Source organism: Sus scrofa, chromosome 5 (genome assembly GCF_000003025.6).
Source record: "Sus scrofa isolate TJ Tabasco breed Duroc chromosome 5, Sscrofa11.1, whole genome shotgun sequence".
In the NCBI taxonomy this organism is placed as follows: Eukaryota; Metazoa; Chordata; class Mammalia; order Artiodactyla; family Suidae; genus Sus; species Sus scrofa.
In genome coordinates, this window is record NC_010447.5 from 65,899,477 (window position 1) to 65,920,080 (window position 20,604).

The 20,604-nt window shown below is 38.6% G+C and overlaps 1 protein-coding gene across 12 annotated transcripts in view; it reads left to right on the plus strand.

The window, feature by feature from the left end:
- Window positions 1-20,604, plus strand: part of C5H12orf4 (chromosome 5 open reading frame, human C12orf4) — a 47,434-nt gene that overhangs the window by 2,727 nt on the left and 24,103 nt on the right. For 7 of the 12 annotated variants that reach the window (XR_002343791.1, XR_002343792.1, XM_005655700.3 and 4 more), the window contains 8 exons: window positions 1,586-1,788; window positions 3,392-3,537; window positions 8,179-8,360; window positions 12,293-12,392; window positions 12,489-12,610; window positions 16,610-16,716; window positions 17,353-17,550; window positions 18,659-18,787. Coding sequence is in view for 10 of the 12 variants with exons in the window: in NM_001243412.1 (NP_001230341.1) it covers window positions 1,586-1,788; window positions 3,392-3,537; window positions 8,179-8,360; window positions 12,293-12,392; window positions 12,489-12,610; window positions 16,610-16,716; window positions 17,353-17,550; window positions 18,659-18,787 (1,187 nt within the window). In the remaining 2 variants the exon portion in view is untranslated. The remainder of the gene's footprint in view (window positions 1-1,585; window positions 1,789-3,391; window positions 3,538-8,178; window positions 8,361-12,292; window positions 12,393-12,488; window positions 12,611-16,609; window positions 16,717-17,352; window positions 17,551-18,658; window positions 18,788-20,604) is intronic. The other 5 variants (NM_001243413.1, XM_021090921.1, XM_021090919.1 and 2 more) reach the window with 2 other exon arrangements.

Sequence of the window (20,604 nt, forward strand, 5' to 3'; positions counted from 1 at the left end):
GATTGGGAGTTTAGGGTTAATAGATGCAAGCTATTACCTTTGGAATGGATTAGCAATGAGATCCCGCTCTGTAGCGCTGGGAACTATGTCTAGTCACTTATCATGGAGCATGATAATGTGAGAAAATAGAATGTGTACATGTGTGTGTAACTGGGTCACCATGCTGTACAGTAGGAAAAAATTGTATTGGGGAAATAATTAAAAAATAAAATTATATTATGAACACACACAGATTTCTATGACTACAGTGTAGAGAATAGCGTTAGAACTGATTTGATGCGGGAAATGATTAGAGACAAGAGTCCAGTTAGGAAATTAATATATAAATCTTCAATTGATGTATTCTCTTTGACCAAATTTCCTTCTTTCCAAATAGTTTTCCAGTTTGCCTTGTGGGCTGCCCTGTTTCTGTGTATCTTCTTCCCATAGGGAAATCTTTCCAGCACCATCTCCCTTCCCTCCACTCTCAATAAGATCTCCTACCCACAGCATCTAAGATCTTCAAGATAACTTGTTGGTCCTCAGTCTGTTTCGTTGACTTGGCATTTACCAACTATTGCACGAACTATATCCGGCCACCATGCGTCTCTTCCTAAGAGTCCTCTACTCTTTCCATGTTCCTTACCTATTCTTGAGAACTCTGCCTGGGAAAGCTGAGTACTTTATGGGCATAATTTTTTCCTAAATTAAGTTTATTTATTTTTGACTGCACCCTCAGCATGTGGAACTTTCTAGGCCAGGAGTGGTGACCCAAGACGCTGCAGTGACAATGCTGGATCCTTTGCCACAAAAGACTCCTTAAATAGAGTTTAAAAGAAACTTCATTAAAAAAAAAAAGAAGAGGGAGTTCCCGTCGTGGCGCAGTGGTTAACGAATCTGACTAGGAACCATGAGGTTGCAGGGTCGATCCCTGCCCTTGCTCAGTGGGTTAACGATCCGGCGTTGCCGTGAGCTGTGGTGTAGGTCACAGACGCAGGTCGGATCCCGCGTTGCTGTGGCTCTGGTGTAGGCTGGCAGCTACAGCTCCGATTCGACCCCTAGCCTGGGAACCTCCATATGCCATGGGAGCGGCCCAAGAAATGGCAAAAAGACAAAAAAAAAAAAAAAAAAAAAAAAAAGAAGAGGAGTTCCCGTCTGGCACAGTGGTTAACGAATCCAACTAGGAACCATGAGGTTGCGGGTTCGATCCCTGCCCTGATCCCTGCCCTTGCTCAGTGGGTTGGGGATCTGGCGTTGCCGTGAGCTGTGGTGTAGGTTGCAGACGCGGCTCGGATCCCGCGTTGCTGTGGCTCTGGCATAGGCCAGTGGCTACAGCTCCGATTCGACCCCTAGCCTGGGAACCTCCATATGCCGCAGGAGCGGCCCAAGAAATGGCAAAAAGACACAAAAAAAAAAAAAAAGAAGAAGAAGAAGCACTTTGTTTTTTTCACAAAGGTGAAAATGCAGGGATAAACTAGAATAATTGCCTCAGAGTCACACAAACGAAGTTTCTGAGTGGGGGAACATTTTCTTAGAATTGATAGAGCAACAGTGAAACATTGTGGGTTTTTTGGTGGCCTTATAACCTACTGAGTTTTTTGGTTAGTTCTATAGAAGTCCTGAAAAAGAAGATGAAGAAAAACAGAGAAAGATTCTGCAACAGAGAGAGGGAATTTGTGTATAAATTCAGAGTGGGAAGTCAGGGCTTTGAACTGAGGGTACCCCTCAGATTTCCTGTTCAAGAGAATGCCGGTCATTTACATGGACGTTTGATGCTGCTGCACAACTTACCGTGCTTTATAGAAAAAGGTGAGGATTGATTTTTTTTTTAAATATCACTTTATTATTTTCCTATGGAGTTGGTTATTAGAAGTTTCATATTAGAACGCATAAACCTAAAATGTATTGGAAACAACCCCAAAGTTTTCAAGAAGAAGAGGTTCCCCAGACCTTTGTTGTAGTGAGTGTTTTTTCCTAGATTCCTTGTAGTTGTTTGTTAGGCATTTTAGTATAAAAATTAAATTAAAATTAAACATGATGAAAAATACAGAGTCCGGATTAGAACTTGTAACCTCTTAATGTAGTTAGATGGATTTACAAGACATTTCAGCTACCACTTGTTAGGTGCTAAATGTATTGCCCTTTTAATGATCTGGTCCTCAATTCCCTGAGCTGTCCTGGAAGAGAGAGTATTAATCTTTCAATAATCTTTGCTTACCTAAATGAATTCCATAAAGTCATCTGTATTAAGCCATTTTATTTTATTTTATTTTATTTTATTTTATTTATTTATTTTTTTTTTGTCTTTTGTTGTTGTTGTTGTTGCTATTTCTTCGGCCGCTCCTGCGGCATATGGAGGTTCCCAGGCTAGGGGCTGAATCGGAGCTGTAGCCACCGGCCTACACCAGAGCCACAGCAACGCGGGATCCGAGCCGCGTCTACAACCTACACCACAGCTCACGGCAACGCCAGATCGTTAACCCACTGAGCAAGGGCAGGGACCGAACCCGCAACCTCATGGTTCCTAGTCGGATTCGTTAACCACTGCGCCACGACGGGAACTCCTGTATTAAGCCATTTTAAAAGGTCTATGTTCTGTCTTCAGATGAGGGAAAATTTTTAAATTGGAACTAGGTTGGATCATAGAAGATTGGCCTAGAAATTTCCTAGCACAATCTCGTTGTACAAATAAGGGAACTGTACATTAAAAGATTAAGTTATTTGCTGAAAGGAGTGGTTCTCAAAAATTGTTCCCTGATCAGCAGTTACAGTGTCACTTGGGAACTTGTTAGACATGTGAATTCTTGGGCTCCACCCAATTCTTACTGAGCCAGAAACTGGGGGTGGCAGGCAACCATCGATTTCAGTAAGCCCTCCAGGGAACCAAAGATTGAGACCCTCTGGTGTAAAGTTACAGATGTAATGACAGGGCCAAGACCAGAGCACAGATAGCCTGGTTTCTCTACCAGGGCTCTTTACATAGTGTTTTTAAAATTGGGGTTGTAGATCATGCTAATTACTCAATTTCTCTTTCACATTGAAAGAATGTCACAATATATACCCCGTAGAGTTATATAGAAAACTCATTTAAGTATGGAAACCTTCAGACCTTCTAAATCTGTAGATCTTTTTGTGCTTTTCCTTACTCGGTTTCAAATGAATCAGGCCTAAGAAATTAATATTTTTAATTAGTCTTAGGGCTGTATGTGGGAGTTAAGAATTTTGACCTATAATTGTAAAGAAAAGTAATTGTGAGTTTAGTTAGATGATCCTCCAGGCATATTTTAATTTAGCTAGACATTCTATTAAGGGTATAAACTTGGTAAAATGAAGGCTCACATTGGTATGCTTAGTAGATGGAATGTTCCCTATTTATGTCTGCTGATAATGGTATTCATTGTCCCTGTGACAGACTTAAAAGAAGCTCTGAGCCAGTTTATAGAAGAAGAATCCCTCAGAGATTATGACCGAGATGCTGAAGCAGCTCTGGAAGCCGTGAAGTCTGGGGAAGTGGATTTACATCAGCTGGCAAGTACATGGGCCAAAGCTTATACGGAGGTGAGATAGATCAGATTGTAAATTTTAGGGCTATTCTGGATTTTGATGAGGATTCTTTTTCTCCCAGTTTTATTGAGATGCGGTTGACATGTAGCATTGTGTAAGTTTAAGGTATATAGCACAGTAATTTGATTAACATACATCAAGAAGTGATTATCACAAGTTTAATGATCATCCATCATCTCATAGAGATAAAATACTGACGAAGTAGGAAAACATTTTTTTTCTTGTACTGAGAATGCTTAGGATTTACTCTCCTAATGACTTTACTGTATACCTTACAGCAGTGTGAATTATATTTATTATGTTGTACATGATGTACCCAGTACTTGTTATACCTGAAAGTTTGTATCTTTTCACAGCCTTCATCAAGTTTCCCCTCCCCCCCTTCCCTAGCTGCTGATAACCACAAATCTAATCTCTTTTTCTGTGAGTGTGTTTGTTTGTTTGTTTGTTTTTTGAAATATAATGATTGAAGATTTTATAATTGCTAAGGTAATACTGAAACAGTAGTAGAACCCCTTTTTCTTTATGCGCAAAAATGTATTCCATTGTATGTGGTATATACCAATGCTTGTGTGCTCCCAATTATCAGGGTGAGCACATAGGACACAATACTTTATGTAATACTCTTTTTTTTGTGGGGGGGCACACCTGCGACATATGGAGGTTCCCAGGCTAGGGGTTGAATTAGAGCTGCAGCTGTTGGCCTACACCACAGCCGTAGCGACTCAGGATCTGAGCCGTGTTTGCAGCCTACACCGCAGCTTTTGGCAATGCCAGATCCTTAACCCACTGAGCAAGGCCAGGGATTAAACCTGCATCCTCATGGATACTAGTCAGTTCATTACCACTGAGCCCCAAAGGGAACTCCCTTTATGTAATACTCTTGTAAAATGAGAGGCTACTTTTATATCTCTGCTCAGGATAGGATTGCCAGATTTAGTGATTAAAAATACATGACACCCATTTAAATTGGAATTTTAGATAAACAAGGAATAATTTTTTGTATATCTCACATATTCCATGGAACATACACTAAAAAATTACTCCTTGTTTATCTGAAATTCTAGTTTAACTGAGTGTCCTGTATTTTATCTGGCAACTGTAAGCTAGCAGTAGTAGTTCATTTTATTTTATTTATGGATTTATCTTTTTGTCTTTTTAGGGCCACACCCAAGGCATATGGAGGTTCCCAGGCTGGGATCAAATTGGAGCTGTAGCCACCAGCCTACACCAGAGCCACAGCAACTCGGGATCCGAGCTGCATCTGTGACCTAAGCAACAGCTCACGGCAACACCGGATCCTTAACCCACTGAGCGAGACCAGGGATCAAACTTGCAACCTCAGATTGTTTCCACTGTGCCATAACAGGAACTCCCTGTAGTTCATTTTAAACTCTTGCCCTCTCACCTCACTTCACTGTTGTTATGTAATTAAAATTGTCCTCATTTTTCCTTTTAAAGAATATACTTCATTTCATAAAGTATAAGAGGCCATTAATTATAACACACCAGGTTTTTTCATGCTAAGAAAGAACACCATCCCAATTAAACTGTGGTAGAATGCCAACATACCATCAAGTATACAGTGCATCCTCATTTCTGAAAGCTGTCATGTGAAAAAATGTACATCAGAATTGAGGAGATACGCAATGTTGAGAGTCTCCTGTATGCCAGGTACTGTATGAGATATTGGGTATCAAATGTGGCAGGCACAAAATGAAGTTGACATTTTAGTTAGGAAGCAAGATACAGAACTATGTAAACAGATTCAGTAATTGCAAGCTGTAATGAGTGAATTACATGCCGCTTTAAGTAAATTCAATCTAGGAATTTGAAAGAAATCAATCTTATGTGGTCATATTTGTTATTCAAAGCAGTTTACTCCATATCCAGTAAGGTTTCCTAGCTTATTTACAAAATGATTCTATTTACACATATTATTTTTAAAAATGTTTTATTAGAGTATAGTTTATTTATAATGTTGTGCCGATTTCTGCTGTATAGCAAAGTGACCCGGTCATACATGTATATATATGTTCCCTTTCTCATATTATCTTCCTACATGTTCTGTTCCAAAGATTGGATATAGTTCCCTGTGCTATATGTAGGACCTTATTGCTTATCCATTCTAAATGTAAAAGTTTGCATCTACTGACTCCAAACTCCCCGTCCATCCGACTCCCTCCCCCTCCCTCTTGGCAGCCACAAGTCTGCTCTCTGTTTGGAGTCTGTTTCTCTTTTGTAGATAGGTTCATTTGTGTCATATTTTAGATTCCACACACAAGTGATATTGTATGGTATTTGTCTTTCTCTTTCTAACTTACTTCACTTAGCATGAGAATCTCTAGTTGCATCCATGCTGCTGCAAATGACATTATTTTGTTCTTTTTTTATGGCTGAGTAGTAGTCCATCTATTTACATATATTATTTTAAATGTCAAAAACTGAGTTTAAAAAAATGTTTGTGAGCAGTTCCCATTGTGGTGTAGTGGAAACGAATCTGTCTAATATCCATGAAGATGTGGGTTCGAGCTCTGGCCTCATTCAGTGGGTCAGGGATCTTCTCTTGCCGTGAGCTGTGGTGTAAGTTGCAGAAGCGGCTAGGATCCCGCCTTGCTGTGGCTGTGGCGTAGGCCAGCAGCTGCAGCTCTGATTTGACCCCTAGCCTGGGAACTTCCATGTGCCACGGGTGCAGACTTAAAAAAAAAGTTTAAAAAAATGTTTGTGATAGTTACAATTTAATATCATCTTTCTGCTGATAAAAGGAATAAAGCTGTTACGATGTGTTTAAAGAATAATTCTACTTAATTAATTCACCCAATATTTTTTGTACCTCTGAAATGGGCTGGGTATTCAGCTGAGGGTAAGCCTTTGCCTTCCTGGAGTTTACAGTCTAATAGGAAGGGACAGATGCCCAGACCATTGTTGCGCCGCGCAGGCAGTGTTAGGATCCGGGTAAATACTATGGGAGGGTGTAGAGAGGTCGGGGAAGACAGTGGTCCAGGCAATGCTCCTGAAGAAGACAGTCCCTCCTCTTGGGCAGAACCTCCTCATCCCAGAGGTTGGGTGACCAAAGAGAAAACTTCCCAAGTATTAGCTCCAGAAAGGCTTGTTTGTTAATCTTACCATAACAAATATTGACCATATTTACTGACTTTATGGATTTACTTACTCTTTTGTGTCTTAGACATTTTAAAAATAGGAATTTGATTATTCTCCAAATTCATGAGCATAACAATAGTAATAATAGCAATAATACCAATATGACAGAATAATAAACTTGTATTATTTAATCACCAGAGTGCAGATATATAGTGAATTAATCAATAAGCATTACTTGAGCAAGTACTTGTTCTTAGCCTATGCAAATTTAGTTGAGACATAGCACCTCTTGTTACGTAGAGATCAGCCTTGTAGCAGTGCCAGGATTCTGGAACTCCAGTAGCTTGTTTTTGTTTTTGCTTTTTTGGGCTGCACCCTCAGCATATGGAGGTTCCCAGGCTAGGAGTTGAATTGGAGCTATAGCTGCCGGCTACGCCCCAGCCACAGCAGTGCGGCATCCGAGTCACATCTGCATCCTACACCACAGCTCATGGCAATACTGGATCCTTAACCCACTGAGCAAGGCCAGGGATCGAATCCGCAACCTCATGGTTCCAAGTTGGATTCGTTTCCACTGCGCCACAACAGGAATTCCAGTGTTATTTCCACTTTTGCCAGTAAATTGTATAACCTTTGGCAGAGGCCTTCTCAGCATGTCAGTTTCCTCCCGGGTAGAGCACTGTGTGTGTCTGGTGTATTGGCACAGCACACGTGATGGGGACAGGCATCTGTCCCCCTCAGTGTATTTGTGTGTGTGCTCAGGGAATCTCTAGTCCGCCTCTCCGCATGGTTCTCTTTTTCTTGTTTAATCAAGGTTTATTCATTCAGCCCTGTTACCATTTTGACAGCTACTGTTTTCATATACTTAAAAACATGCTTATATTTTTATAAAGAAAAAGGTACTTGCAAAGTTCAAAGGAAGAAAGTTGCACACGTACATCTTGATATAAATTCCTATACACGAATTGGGTTTTCAGTGTCACTGTTATTGCGTAAATAACGTCATTCTGTAAATACGTAGCCTAAAGACCTTTTCTTAGCAATATATTTTTAATAATGAAAGGCTTTTTTTCTGATTATATAATTAATATATGCAAGATATTCTGTTATGCAGTACATTAGAATATAAAGTGAAAGGCATCAGAAATCACACTCTGCTGAATAGCCCCAAATAGCATTTTGTTGGTCATCTCTTCAAGTGTGAATATGTTCTACAGAAATGGGACCTGAGCTTACTTACCACCCTGGTTTTATTGGTTTGTGTGTTTATTTGTGGACACTTCCTAATCCTTGCTACACATTAACACCCCCCTCATATCCCAGCCTCTAGGTAACCCACTTTAACAACGTAGTTTACATCATCCCCTATTTTTTTGTACACTCACATAACTCTCTGTAACCTTATAATGTATGTACATAGAGGCGCTTCGTGTCCTTGCACAGGAATGGAATTATAATATACGTACTTCCTGCTGGTGTGTTAACTAAGAGTACCGCATTGGGATCTAAGAATCTCTATGTCTCATCTCATAGACCACATTAGAGCACGCGAGGCCAGAAGAGCCCAGCTGGGATGAAGATTTTGCAGATGTGTACCACGACCTAATCCATTCTCCCGCCTCTGAAACCCTCCTCAATTTGGAACACAATTACTTTGTTAGTATCTCAGAACTGATTGGCGAAAGAGATGTGGAGCTGAAAAAATTGCGAGAGAGGTATTTCAAAGTTCTTGCGTTATCATAGTTAAATGTTACGTAGTCAAATCACGATAGGTTGCAGATCAGCGTGTTCTCTCTTTTTTATAAAATTGAAGAATAAAATAGAAAAGAATCTTTACACTAGAAATTAATTTTCTTGTGTGTTTAAATCTGTCATTTCAACTGGGAACGTGAGGTCCTCATAGGTTTCTAGAACTTCTCAAGTGATTTACCTAAACAAATTATGCTGGCTTCATCTATTCTTAGTTCCACAAGAGGAGTCGCTTACCTCTGTTGAGGGTTTGCTTTGTCCTGGGCACTGTGCAGAGTGCTTGATGCTGTCTTAGTTCAGGCTGCTATAAAAAAAGTGCAATAGACTGGGTGGCTTAAACAACAGAAATTGATTTCTCATAGTCTGGAGGCTGAGGAGTCCAAGATCAAGGTGTCAGCAGACACAGTGTCTGGTGAGGGCCCACCACTCAGCTTGTAGACAGTGCCTGCATGACATTGCTCATACTGCCTTCCCTTAGCGTAGGCTCCTGGCAGGTCTCTCAGAGACAGAGAGCTGTAGCATCTCTTCTTCTGGCCACTAATCCCATCAGGAGCTCCAACCTCCTGAGCTCACGTAAGGCTCATGACCTCCCAAAGGCCCCAGCTCCAGATACCATTACATTGAGGGTTAGGGTTTCAACATATGAGTTCTGGAGGGACACAAGCATGCAGTCCATAATGGATGTCCTGCCTCACTGATCCTTACCACAATCCTGCTAGTATTATCCCCATTTTACAGATGAGGAAACTGAGGCAAAATAAGTTGATTTTCTTCTAGTTCTTTATTATGTAGCTAGTAATATTATATACATATTTTAAATATGACTGCATATTAAATACAGATTTTTTAATACATGTATATTACCTTATACTAATTAATTGCCTTTTTTTGAACTTCATTTGCTTCATTTATTTTTTTCCTACCAGGGCTTCAAATAATATAATCTTCATCTCTTTCTGAATCTGTTCTTGGATCTCAGGTTTTCTGGGACTAGGCTCATTCTGCCTATTTAGATATACTGAAAAAAATTCCCAGCTTAGCTATCTGAGGTGCATGTCAGTAGCCATCCATCCTACTTTCATTCAGCTGCTGAGCTGCTCTGAACTGTGGCCCACTTTGCTGCCTGCTGCCTACACCTCCCAGAAAGTTTCAGTTCTGACCATCAATATTCTATAATTGTCCTTTCTTTTTTTCAAAATTGAAAGCAGATTCTCATTCCATATGACTCTTCAGCTTTTGGGAAGCTGAATTAACTAATTAACAATCTGTATTTACTCATACTTTATACATTTTTTTTTCTATCTTGGGGAAGATTTTTAGCAGGGGTTTGTTTTGATTTATGTTAGTCTTTGAAGTGTCCTTTGGCTGGACTTCTTCATGGGGCTTTGCTTTTTTTCCCCCTCTAAACATACAAACAATATTTGAATACATTTATTTTAAGAACAGTTCTATAGTTCATTTTTTGCACGTCTAAACTATTAGCTTAAAAAATAAAAATAAGCTATGTACTACCCTAAAAAAGGTAGGTAAGATTTATTGCAAAGGTCAACAGTGTAATTAATGGTAAGTTGGAATTCATTGGAAGTTCATCCAGAATTTTGGTGCTTAATTCATTTAGTTAATTTATGAGCAGAGGGGGTGCATTTTCTCATTTCTCTCTTATTTTAATTCTATTTTACATCTTTAAAAGAATTTTTCTCAGTACAACATCATGTAATTACAATGACCTTTTTTCCTAAGTGTCTTCAAGACGATATCTAGGTTATCAGAATTGTTATGCCAGACATACTGAGCCGTAAATGGTGTTTCATCTAAAATAAACTTTCTTGGGGTTTTCACTGTGTCGCAATGGGATCGGTGGAGTCTTGGGAGCACTGGGACACAGGTTCGATCCCCAGCCTGGCACAGTGGATTAAGGATTCAGTGTTGCCACAGCTGTGGCTTAGGTCGCAACTGTGGCTTAGATCTGACCCCTGGCCCAGAAGCTCCATATGCCATGAGGCTGCCAAAAAAGAAAAAAATAAAATTTCCTTTGGTCTGAATCATAGAAAATATATATTGTACAACTAACTGTATCATTAGCTATTTATATTTCTAACACATTTAGGGTGTAATATGTTAATGAAATTTTATTTGTGGAATTGTTATCTGCTCGTCTTCCCCCCTCACTGGAAATTTGCTTCTTTTAGCAAACCAGATTCAGGCTATTTCTTTGAAACTTCAAAATGGCAATGATAGTTTTTATCCACTAGAGGGAACATGTGTCATGTAAAATTAATATATTTGTATCAAAGTTTGTATTTATAAATGCTTAGCAGCTGTTTCTGTGTTAAGTAAATAAAAAGCCTATTGGCACCATAATCTCACCTGATCTCTAGTAGTTATTAGAAAGTTAATGGGATCACTTTCATTAGAATTAAGTGGGGAATAAATAGTACTGAATGTTTAATACTAGGAAGTATACATAGAAATACATAAATGTATAGCATGTGAATGAGTTTCATTTATCATATACATATAATATCTTAATCAGTTATAAATTAGTATAAATTCTCTTTTAAGAGCAGTTTACTTAAACTGGCTAGAATGATAGTAATATCCTTGTAGTTCATGCCTGTGTTCCAGTCTTTCCAAGTTTGTTTTAAATAAGTTTTAGAACAAACTTTTAAAAATATGTTTGTATTAGAAGATAATTTTTTTTTTTTGTCTTTTTAGGGCCTCACCTGCAGCATATGGAGGTTCCCAGGCTAGGAGTCCAGTCAAGCTGTAGCCTCCAGCCTACGCCAGAGCCACAGCAACGTGGGATCCGAGCCTCGTCTGCAACATACACCACAGCTCATGGCAACGCTGGATCCTTAACCCACTGAGCGAAGCCAGGGATCGAACCCACAACCTCATGGTTCCTGGTTGGGTTCATTTCCACTGCACCACAGCTGGAACTCCAGAAGATAATTTTTAATGATCTTGTTTATTAGAATATAATGTAATACAAAAAAAACAATAAACTATAGATATGCAGCTCAATAAATTTTCATAAAGTAAGCATGTCGTCATCACCCAGATCAAGAAATAGATGATTCTAGCCCTGCAGAAGGCTCCCCTCTGCCCATCCAGAAGTCGCTATCATTTCCCCCATAAATAACCGTTATATTGATTAGTGTTTCCTGTAGGGAAAACTTTTTTTTTTTTTTTTTTTGGCTGTGTCTGAGTCATTTGGAAGTTCCTGGGCCAGGGATAGAACCTGTGCCACAGCAGCAACCTGAGCCACAGTAGTGACAACACTGGATCCTTAACTGCTGAGCCATTAGAGAACTCTGAAAACCATTTTTAATTTCTGCACATTATATGGATAAATGAAGATAAGACTAAAACATATCTTCAGAATGTAGTTCACATTCCTCTATAAAGGGAACTTTGTGAGTTAATACCAGTTTGATTCTTAGGACCTAACTGGCAGCTTCTGGTTATAATATAAAGTACCTTTCAAAAGTTGAAGTCACTTTAACTCATGATCAGATAAATAGGAATTGTGTTTAATCTGGAATTGCAGAGTCTTCTTAGTGAAAAATCTGCAGATGAAAGGGGTCTGGACTTTTAACTCTTAGCCATGGAAATTGAAAGAGCAGCTAGATTTTGAATGCTTTCATTTATGCACTAAATTTGGATTCACATTTAGCAGCACAGATGACGTCATTGGTATTATATAACATTATCATAGTTTCCACATCTCCATTTCCAAGGCTTTAAAGTGCTTTCCAGATATTATAGTTGCCATACCTGGACATACTCCTATAAGATAAAAATTTTCTTTTCACTTTGTAGAGGTTGTTAATGAATCCAAAGTGGTTGTATACCCTAAAATTTAATGAATATAACTGATCGCCTATTTATGTTTTAGACAAGGTATTGAAATGGAAAAAGTGATGCAGGAGTTGGGAAAATCACTGACAGATCAAGATGTAAATTCATTGGCAGCTCAACATTTCGAGTCCCAGCAAGTAAGTGAAATACAATGACTTTTAGATTATGTTTTTTTACTTACTTATTTCTGTAAAAAAAAAATTTAACCTAAAGGATGTACTCTCTCTTTTTAGGACTTAGAAAATAAATGGTCCAATGAACTAAAACAATCCACTGCCATTCAAAAGCAAGAGTATCAGGAATGGGTGATAAAACTTCATCAGGACCTAAAAAACCCCAATAACAGCTCCCTCAGGTATTAATCAGATATAGTTCTTATCAGATGAAGGGTCATTGTCAGTAATAGTTTGTATTTATTGTAAAATTGGACCTTTTAGTTGTAGACATTTTGATGTTACCAGTGAAAATTCAAGGTAATCGTATATATACTTCTTCTAACACCTTTCCTTGTATAGACTTTATGTGGATTTTTTGGTGGTGGGGAGAGTGGGGTAATTGGTTGGTGTACAGTGATGACTTCCCCCCAGAACTTGGCCTTATAAATCTTGTGGGTATGTATACCTAGGTACCAAGTACTATCTCTTGTTTCTTTAAGTTGGTTTCCTTTCAGAACAGTAAACATTGGTTGACTGCATCTTAAATGGCAAACACTCTCTAAGAAAAACCAAAACGATAACTTCCCATGTGGAGCTTATATTCTAGAGAGATGGACCTGTAAATAAATCAATACCGTACAGAATGATACATGCAGTAATAGATGAATGAGGTATAAAAATAGTATAGAGAACTTTGCGTACTTCATAATTCGTGTAGTACCTATGGCCTATATACATTGTGTTTCATATATTGCCCCAGAGCTTGACAGTACCTGTTACTTCCTGGCTGTGTACTCGTATCTTTGAATTTTTCTTTCTTCTTTTAAATGCTAAAGTATATTCAAATGGAAATATATTTAGCACAGTATGATAGTCCTATTTCCAGCACTTTCTTGTGTCTGCTAGAAACATTTAGAATTAGTGTGTTATTTGTATGTTGGTCTCCCCCATTCTTCCTGCCTTGAAGACAAAAACCGTATTGATTTTTTTCTACTGTTGTATACCCAGATCTTTGCCAAGTGTCTACATCTTGACACAGATACATAAATAAATATTTATGGGATAGATGTACAAAGAGACAGATGGATTATCACTCAACTATTTATCTGATACTGTCTATATCACCTTTTACTGTAATCTTTCATTTGTGTTGTTATTTTCCCCAAGACAACACTTTAGGAATATTTAAACAATTTTTTTGTAATTAGAAACACATCCTGGACATTAACATATTTGACTGTACTGCTCATTCAAATGAAAATAGTGATGAACACATATATTCTGGATACAAGTCCATCATCAGATAGGTGTTTTACAAATATTTTCTCTTGTGGTTTGTCTCTTCATTTTCCTATTAATAGTGTCTTTAGAAGAACAAAGTTTTTCATCTCAAGTGCACTTTACCAGTTTTTAAACAGCTTGTCTTATCTAAGATATCATTGCCTAATCCAGGATCACAAAGATTTTCTCCTAGAAGTTTTATAGTTCAAACTTCTACATACTAAGGCATGATTTCTTATATATTACATGTAAATATGGGTAAAATATATCCACATAAAATAAGAAACAAATATACCCACTATATATGTATGTTGGTCTGTAGCCTTATTTTTTCTTACATCTTCATTTAGTTTTGGTCTCAGGGTAATGGTGGTATCATAAAATGTGTTGGTGGTCTGCTGACAAGCCTGGCAAAGGAATTGATGTCTCTGTTATCAATCTGATACCATGTTTTATTTCTACTGCTTTCTCTCTTTGCTCGAATTCCTTATCTGTCCTGTCCTTGTGTGTTGTTTTACACTAGATCTTTTAGCATGTTAATCATAGTCATTTGAAAGTCCCTTTCTTTTAGTCCCAATATCTGGGTCATCTCTAAGTCTGTTTCTGTCGATTGCTTTATCTCTTGACAGTAGGTTATTTATTTATTTTTTTCTTTTTTCTTTTTGCTTGCTTTTGGGGGTCTTGCTTGCTGGTGTGTGTTTGTACTCTCTCTCTCTTTAAACTGAATGCTGCCTATTTTGTATGTTAGAGAAGAGACCGAGGTAGGTAGTGCCTATACCCAGAAACAAACAGGCTGTTAATGTGAAGGTCATGCAGATCTAAGCAGCAGCTGAGCTGTTTGGCTTCTGTTCTTCAGTATACCACAGGCTTCATTTTCTGCAGCACTATGCTGCTGCCACTTTGTGTTTAGAGTGGGGCTTTAGGATCCAGATTGTTCTCTGTCTTTCTGCTCCACCCTCAGCTGTCTTTGCAGCCCTGCATTGCAGCTGGAGGCCCCTGTGCATGGTTTGCTCCGCCTCCTTCCCCACCCCCACCCCAGCAATTTACAATGTTTGTTACCTGGTGCCAGATTCATAGGTGGAGGTGGGAGACAGGTCTCTGTGGTCTTTGTCCAGCTTCAGTCTTATGCAAGCCCTGCAGATCCGAGTGGCGGGCTTTGGGCATCCTTAGCATTTCTACTTGTGGCACTGAGTGGGCTCTTCTCTTCTCCTGCCCTGCCCCCAGTGTTTTCTTAAGCACCTTGGTGGAGGCCAGTGAGAAAGACTTCACTGGAGTCTTTCCCTGGAGTTCATGGCCCTTCTAAATTTACATGCTAGCCCACGCTTAGGAATTTGTTAAAATTTGGAGTTCATGATGTGGCTCAGTGGTAACGAACCCAACTAGTATCTGTGAGGAAGCAGGTTTGATCCCTGGCCTCGCTCAGTGGGTTAAGTATCCGGCATTGCCATGAGCTGTGGAGCAGGATGCAGATGTGGCTTGGATCTGGCATCGCTGTGGCTGTGGCATAGGTTGGCAGCTACAGGTCTGATTCGACCCCTAGCCTAGGACCTTCCATATGCCGCATGTGCAGGCCTAAAAAAAAGCAAAAAAAAGAGGAATTTGTTAAAATTTTAGTTGATTTCTTCTTACCCTCTTACGTTACTGCAACTTATTTCTACCCTGCTTTGCCAAATCTGAAAACCGTCTGTGTGGCCTGTCTCTCCTGGGAGGGGCATGTCACACTTTAGAATTTAGTTTCTTGGTTACCTTGTTACCACAAATCTCTGATGAGCTCCAGAAAAGTGATCTTATAGGTTTTGTTTTTTTCTTGTTATTAGAATGGGAACAACATTCTCTAGTAGCTTTCTGTATCCTAAGATGAAAGCATTTTATTAATATGTATTTAAATGAATTTTTAGGTTTAAATTTGCCGTATTTACTAATGAAGTCAATCAGTAACTCTAATGAGACTGTTTGGATTTACCCCCAAAATGTAGTCAGGGGAATGGATGATTATTACAGACTTATCTTCAGCATACCATGAAATTGGATTAGACAGTCATACAGTTCTGGGGCTTCCATGGAAACCTTCTCAGGAAATACAGGGGCAGAATGGAGCAAGGAGAGAAGCCCTTTAATGGGAGAATGTAGGCAGTGAAAAAATAGGAAACGGTACAAAAGGGAGCAAATATGACTGTCGAAATCAACTTCACCTTTCTTTATTATTCCTTTGACTTTTTCATTTTCATTCCAATCACTTTGTTGATTTTCTAATTTTTTCACCAGTACTAAGTTTGACATAGGATATATATATATATATCCTTTTTTTTCCTTTGGTCTTTTTAGGGCCACACCACCTGCAACATATAGAGGTTCCCAGACTAGAGGTCAAAATGGAGCTGTAGCTGCGGGCCTACACCGCAGCCACAGCAATGCCAGATCCGAGCCATATCTGCAACCTACACCACAGCTCAGGGCAACGCCAGATCCTTAACCCACTGAGTGAGGCCAGGGATTGAACCTGTCTTCATGGGTACTAGTCAGGTTTATTTCCACTGAGCCATGACAGGAACTTCAGGTATATTTTTTAAAATATGTCATTTTAAAGTAATATTAGTCACTTCATTTAATCATTCTCTTAGGCTACTAAGAAATACTAAATGATGACATGAATTGATATCGTAATAACTAAAAAAAATTAATATCCATTACTTACTGAAAGAAATAGCCAAAGAAATGGATGAATAAGTGGGGATTTTAGAACCTGTGAGTGCTATGATCCTACTTATCCCCGCGGATTAAGGATAAGCTTAGGAATAAATTAAGTGCTCCTTTCAGCTGTTAGTTTCCTCTTATTTGACTATAAAGCATTCTTTCCTTTAAGAAACGTTATTGACAGACATTAAAAAAAGCATATCAGTAATTTTTTTCAATTTCAGTGAGGAAATTAAAGTTCAACCAAGTCAGTTCAGAGAATCTGCTGAAGCAAATGGAAGGATTTATGAGGAACAGAGAAAGTTGGAAGAAAGTTTTACCATTCACTTAGGTGAGTGTATTGCTTTTTGCAGTCATAATTTATTGTAACCTGTGCAACTTTTTTTTTTTTTTTCTTTTTTTAGCTATTTCTTGGGCCACTCCCGAGGCATATGGAGGTTCCCAGGCTAGGGGTCGAATCGGAGCTGTAGCCACCGGCCTACGCCAGAGCCACAGCAACACGGGATCCCGAGCCGCGTCTGCAACCTAAACCACAGCTCACGGCAACGCCGGATCGTTAACCCACTGAGCAATGGCAGGGACCGAACCCGCAACCTCATGGTTCCTAGTCGTATTCGTTAACCACTGCGCCACATTTTTTAACTCCCTGTGCAACTTTTTTTAATGTTGTAAGAGAAAAATCTGTAGCATATGAGTAGAGTAAACCCAGGTTCTTTTTATTAAAAATTATGTTCTGCTTCAAGAAAGCCTATAGTTTGTTGGCTATAAGTTTTCTGTTTTTATTCATGTTATTTTTCACAAAGAGATGAAATATTAATAAGTATTAAAATAGAAAACTGTTAACGCCCATTTTAAGTTCTTTGTAGCACAGATTTCTCTGGATTCTTGCCATTGAGATTTGCATCCGGTTCTCCTGGCTTTTTGCAGCTGTCTAAGTATCTTTCTGGGACTGTTGCCTGCCCCCTAGGTGCCCAGTTGAAGACCATGCATAATCTGAGGCTGCTGAGAGCAGATATGCTGGATTTCTGTAAGCACAGGAGGAACCACCGAAGTGGCGTGAAGCTCCACCGACTCCAGACAGCACTGTCACTTTATTCCACGTCCCTCTGCGGCCTGGTGTTGCTGGTTGATAATCGAATCAATTCATATAGTGGTATTAAAAGAGGTGAGAGTTAACATGATGCATGTTTATTCAATTAAACCTCTCCATTTAATGCCATTCTAGAAAGAAAGGAATTATGGAAAAACTTCAGAAGCGCTTTAGTTACCCCAGTATGCAAGTAGACCAAACAGCATACATACCCAGCCATAGCCATTTTTGATTTGTGTCCTACTTTAGCATGCATAGGGTGCTTCGAGATGTTTAATTTTTCTTAAAATTCTACCATATTGTAGATAATACTCTTACAGATCCTTGTTTCAAGGTATAACAAAAAGAATAATCAAGTTATAAATGCGTTTTTCAGTTTAGAAGCAGATCCTGACTCATTGAATTTTAGGTCATCCATTTTTCCCTTTTTTCTTTGTTTTTTAAAAATAATCTATTTCTTAAAAATAACCTATTTCCTAAAATTCTACCTTCCTTCTTAGTACAATTCATTTTTTATGATTATTTTAAAAAAATTTAATACTAAAGTGTATTTAATGTATAACTTTAAAAGAGGCTTAGATGGCCTTTATTTTCTATCATAAATATAAGAACTTTATATTTTGTAGCACTTTTAGGAGACTGGATTATGATCAAAGTATCTCTTATTTAAAGAAGGTTTGGAATTATATTAAAAATTTCCTTGCCTATTAATTGTTTACTCTTTTGGATAATTGGGAGATTAAGTTTCTTTCTTCGTCTTTTTAGGGCTGCACCCACAGCATATGGAAGTTCCCAGGCTAGCAGTTGAATTAGAGCTGCAGCTGCCAGCCTATACCACAGCCACAGCAACACAGGATCTGAGCTGCATCTGCGACCTACACTGCAGCTCAGGACAATGCCAGATCCTTAACCCACTGAGCGAGCCCAGGGATTGAACCCACCTCCTCATGGAGTATTGTTGGGTTCGTTACTGCTGAGCCTTGATGGGAACTCCAAGATTAATTTTCTGACCAAAACAAAATTGTCGTCCCCCCAACTTAATAAGACACAATTATTGAGAGGACAAGTATGGGAAGTTGTCCTTATGAATGCTCTATTCCATTTCTACTATGTCTTATTGGAAGTAAATGCTAAATATTTGGTATTTCACCTTTAGAAATTTATAACTCTGTTGGTCCCTTAGATTTTGCCACAGTTTGCCAAGAATGCACTGACTTTCATTTTCCCCGAATTGAAGAGCAGCTGGAGGTTGTCCAGCAGGTGGTCCTTTATGCCAGAACTCAGCGCAGGAGCAAGTTGAAAGAATCACACGGTCAGTGAGACTCAGATTTTTAAAGATTTCACTTTTGGTATATTCTCTCCATCTGTACCATCCTAGCATATGGGTCATCTGAAATATAAAAAGTTGTATTGGTGGGAAGATGGGAAAGAGAGAAATTAAGGACAAAATTCAAAATCTTTAGAAGCTGGAATTCTGTTCTTAATTTCTTTTTTTTTTTTTTTTTTTTTGGTATGAGTTTGTTCAAGATCCTTAGAAAAACTGTTTTTAAAATTCAGTTCTATAGTTATACTTGAAGTGGGCACTCAGTGGAAAGTTGGTGATGTTTTGATCTAAGTTCTATATCTCTAAAATGAATATAATTATTACTACAAAGGACATTGAAATCATAGGGCAGATAGCCTAAAATATACACTTTTTATATGTTCCATCTTTGATCTACTTAGGTAGCATGAAGTCAATTGCAAGAATTGTTCCTTGTTGTTCTTTTAAAAAATTACTATGTTTAGAACTATGTCTTACTTTTTCTATATTTACCCACAATCTAAACATCCTCTAGGAAATTTACTGGAAAAGGACTTTAAAGCTATAGAAAAAGTTCATGACATCTTCAGAAGACTTGTTTTTATACCCGTGGAAACTTAGGGGAAAAACGAAAGCAAACACTCTGACTCAAATTGCACAGTAATTCTGATATCTTTCATTGAAAAATGAAACTTTAAAAAAGTAATCTCTTTAAAAATTAAATTGGTGCCATAGGTTTGTTTAGTTAGGAGCCAAATATAAGGGTAGTATTCGTTCAAAAAATATATACAGTGTGTTTTTCTTGTTTGTCTGACATTGCATATTATGTCACAGGCATAAAATTACAACGTGCTCCTATATGGCTTGAATGCATACTCAGTATTTTACTATTTCTTATAAAAACTTGATGTCTGGCCTAGGAAATAAAATACGGCAAGTTTTTAAATGGTTACTGGTCAGACTTTTAAACCTGTTTGTGGTACTTGAGGTGTCTCTTTTGTTTGTTTTGCAACTGCAGTGTTTACAAGAAAGCTGCATGGCACTTCTGGCTCACACGTCCAGTGTTCTGTAGTAAGCAGAGTACTGCTGAATCTTTGCTTGGTGTTTCGTGCCCCCCCGCCACCCACCCACCACTCCATGTGACTTGTGGCGTGCCTGCCTTTCTCTGGGGGATGCTGGAGTGCAGCTCTCTAGCCTTACCTTGATTAGCAGTCCCTCCAGTTGCCATGTTTGTTCAGTAGACTTGAAGTAAATGTTTGATTTATATTTTAATCATAGGTAAAACCAATCTTGAGTACAATTTGAACTGTACGGAAGAGCATACAGTGCAGTGAAAGCCGTCATTACTCTGTGCACCAGCCATCCAGTCCCCCTCCCAGAGGCAGCCAGTGCCATCTCACCTGCCCTTCCCAACATATGGTTATGGTTATGGTGTGTGTGTGTGTGAGCACTGTGTTTGTATTTGCTTATTTTCCCTTTCACATAAGTGGCAGCTTTCTCTGTACACTTCTCTATACTCTTTCTTCCCTGCTAATTCATCTTGGACATACCTTCATCTCATTGCAGAAGGAGCATCCTGCTAGCTTTTACTGCTGCCGGAAATCCCATTAGTGATCAGCTTCCTATTGATAGACATTTAATCTCTTACAGTTTTGCTGTTATAAGCAATAATGCAGGAATAACCTTACACATATATATTCACGCGTGAGTGAGCATGTCTATAGAATAAATTCCTAAAGAGAAAGTCCTGAGTTAAAGGAAGTTAGGCTTACATTTATAATTTTGGTAGTGTTAGCCATCACTCTCCATAGCGGCCCAGCCAGTTT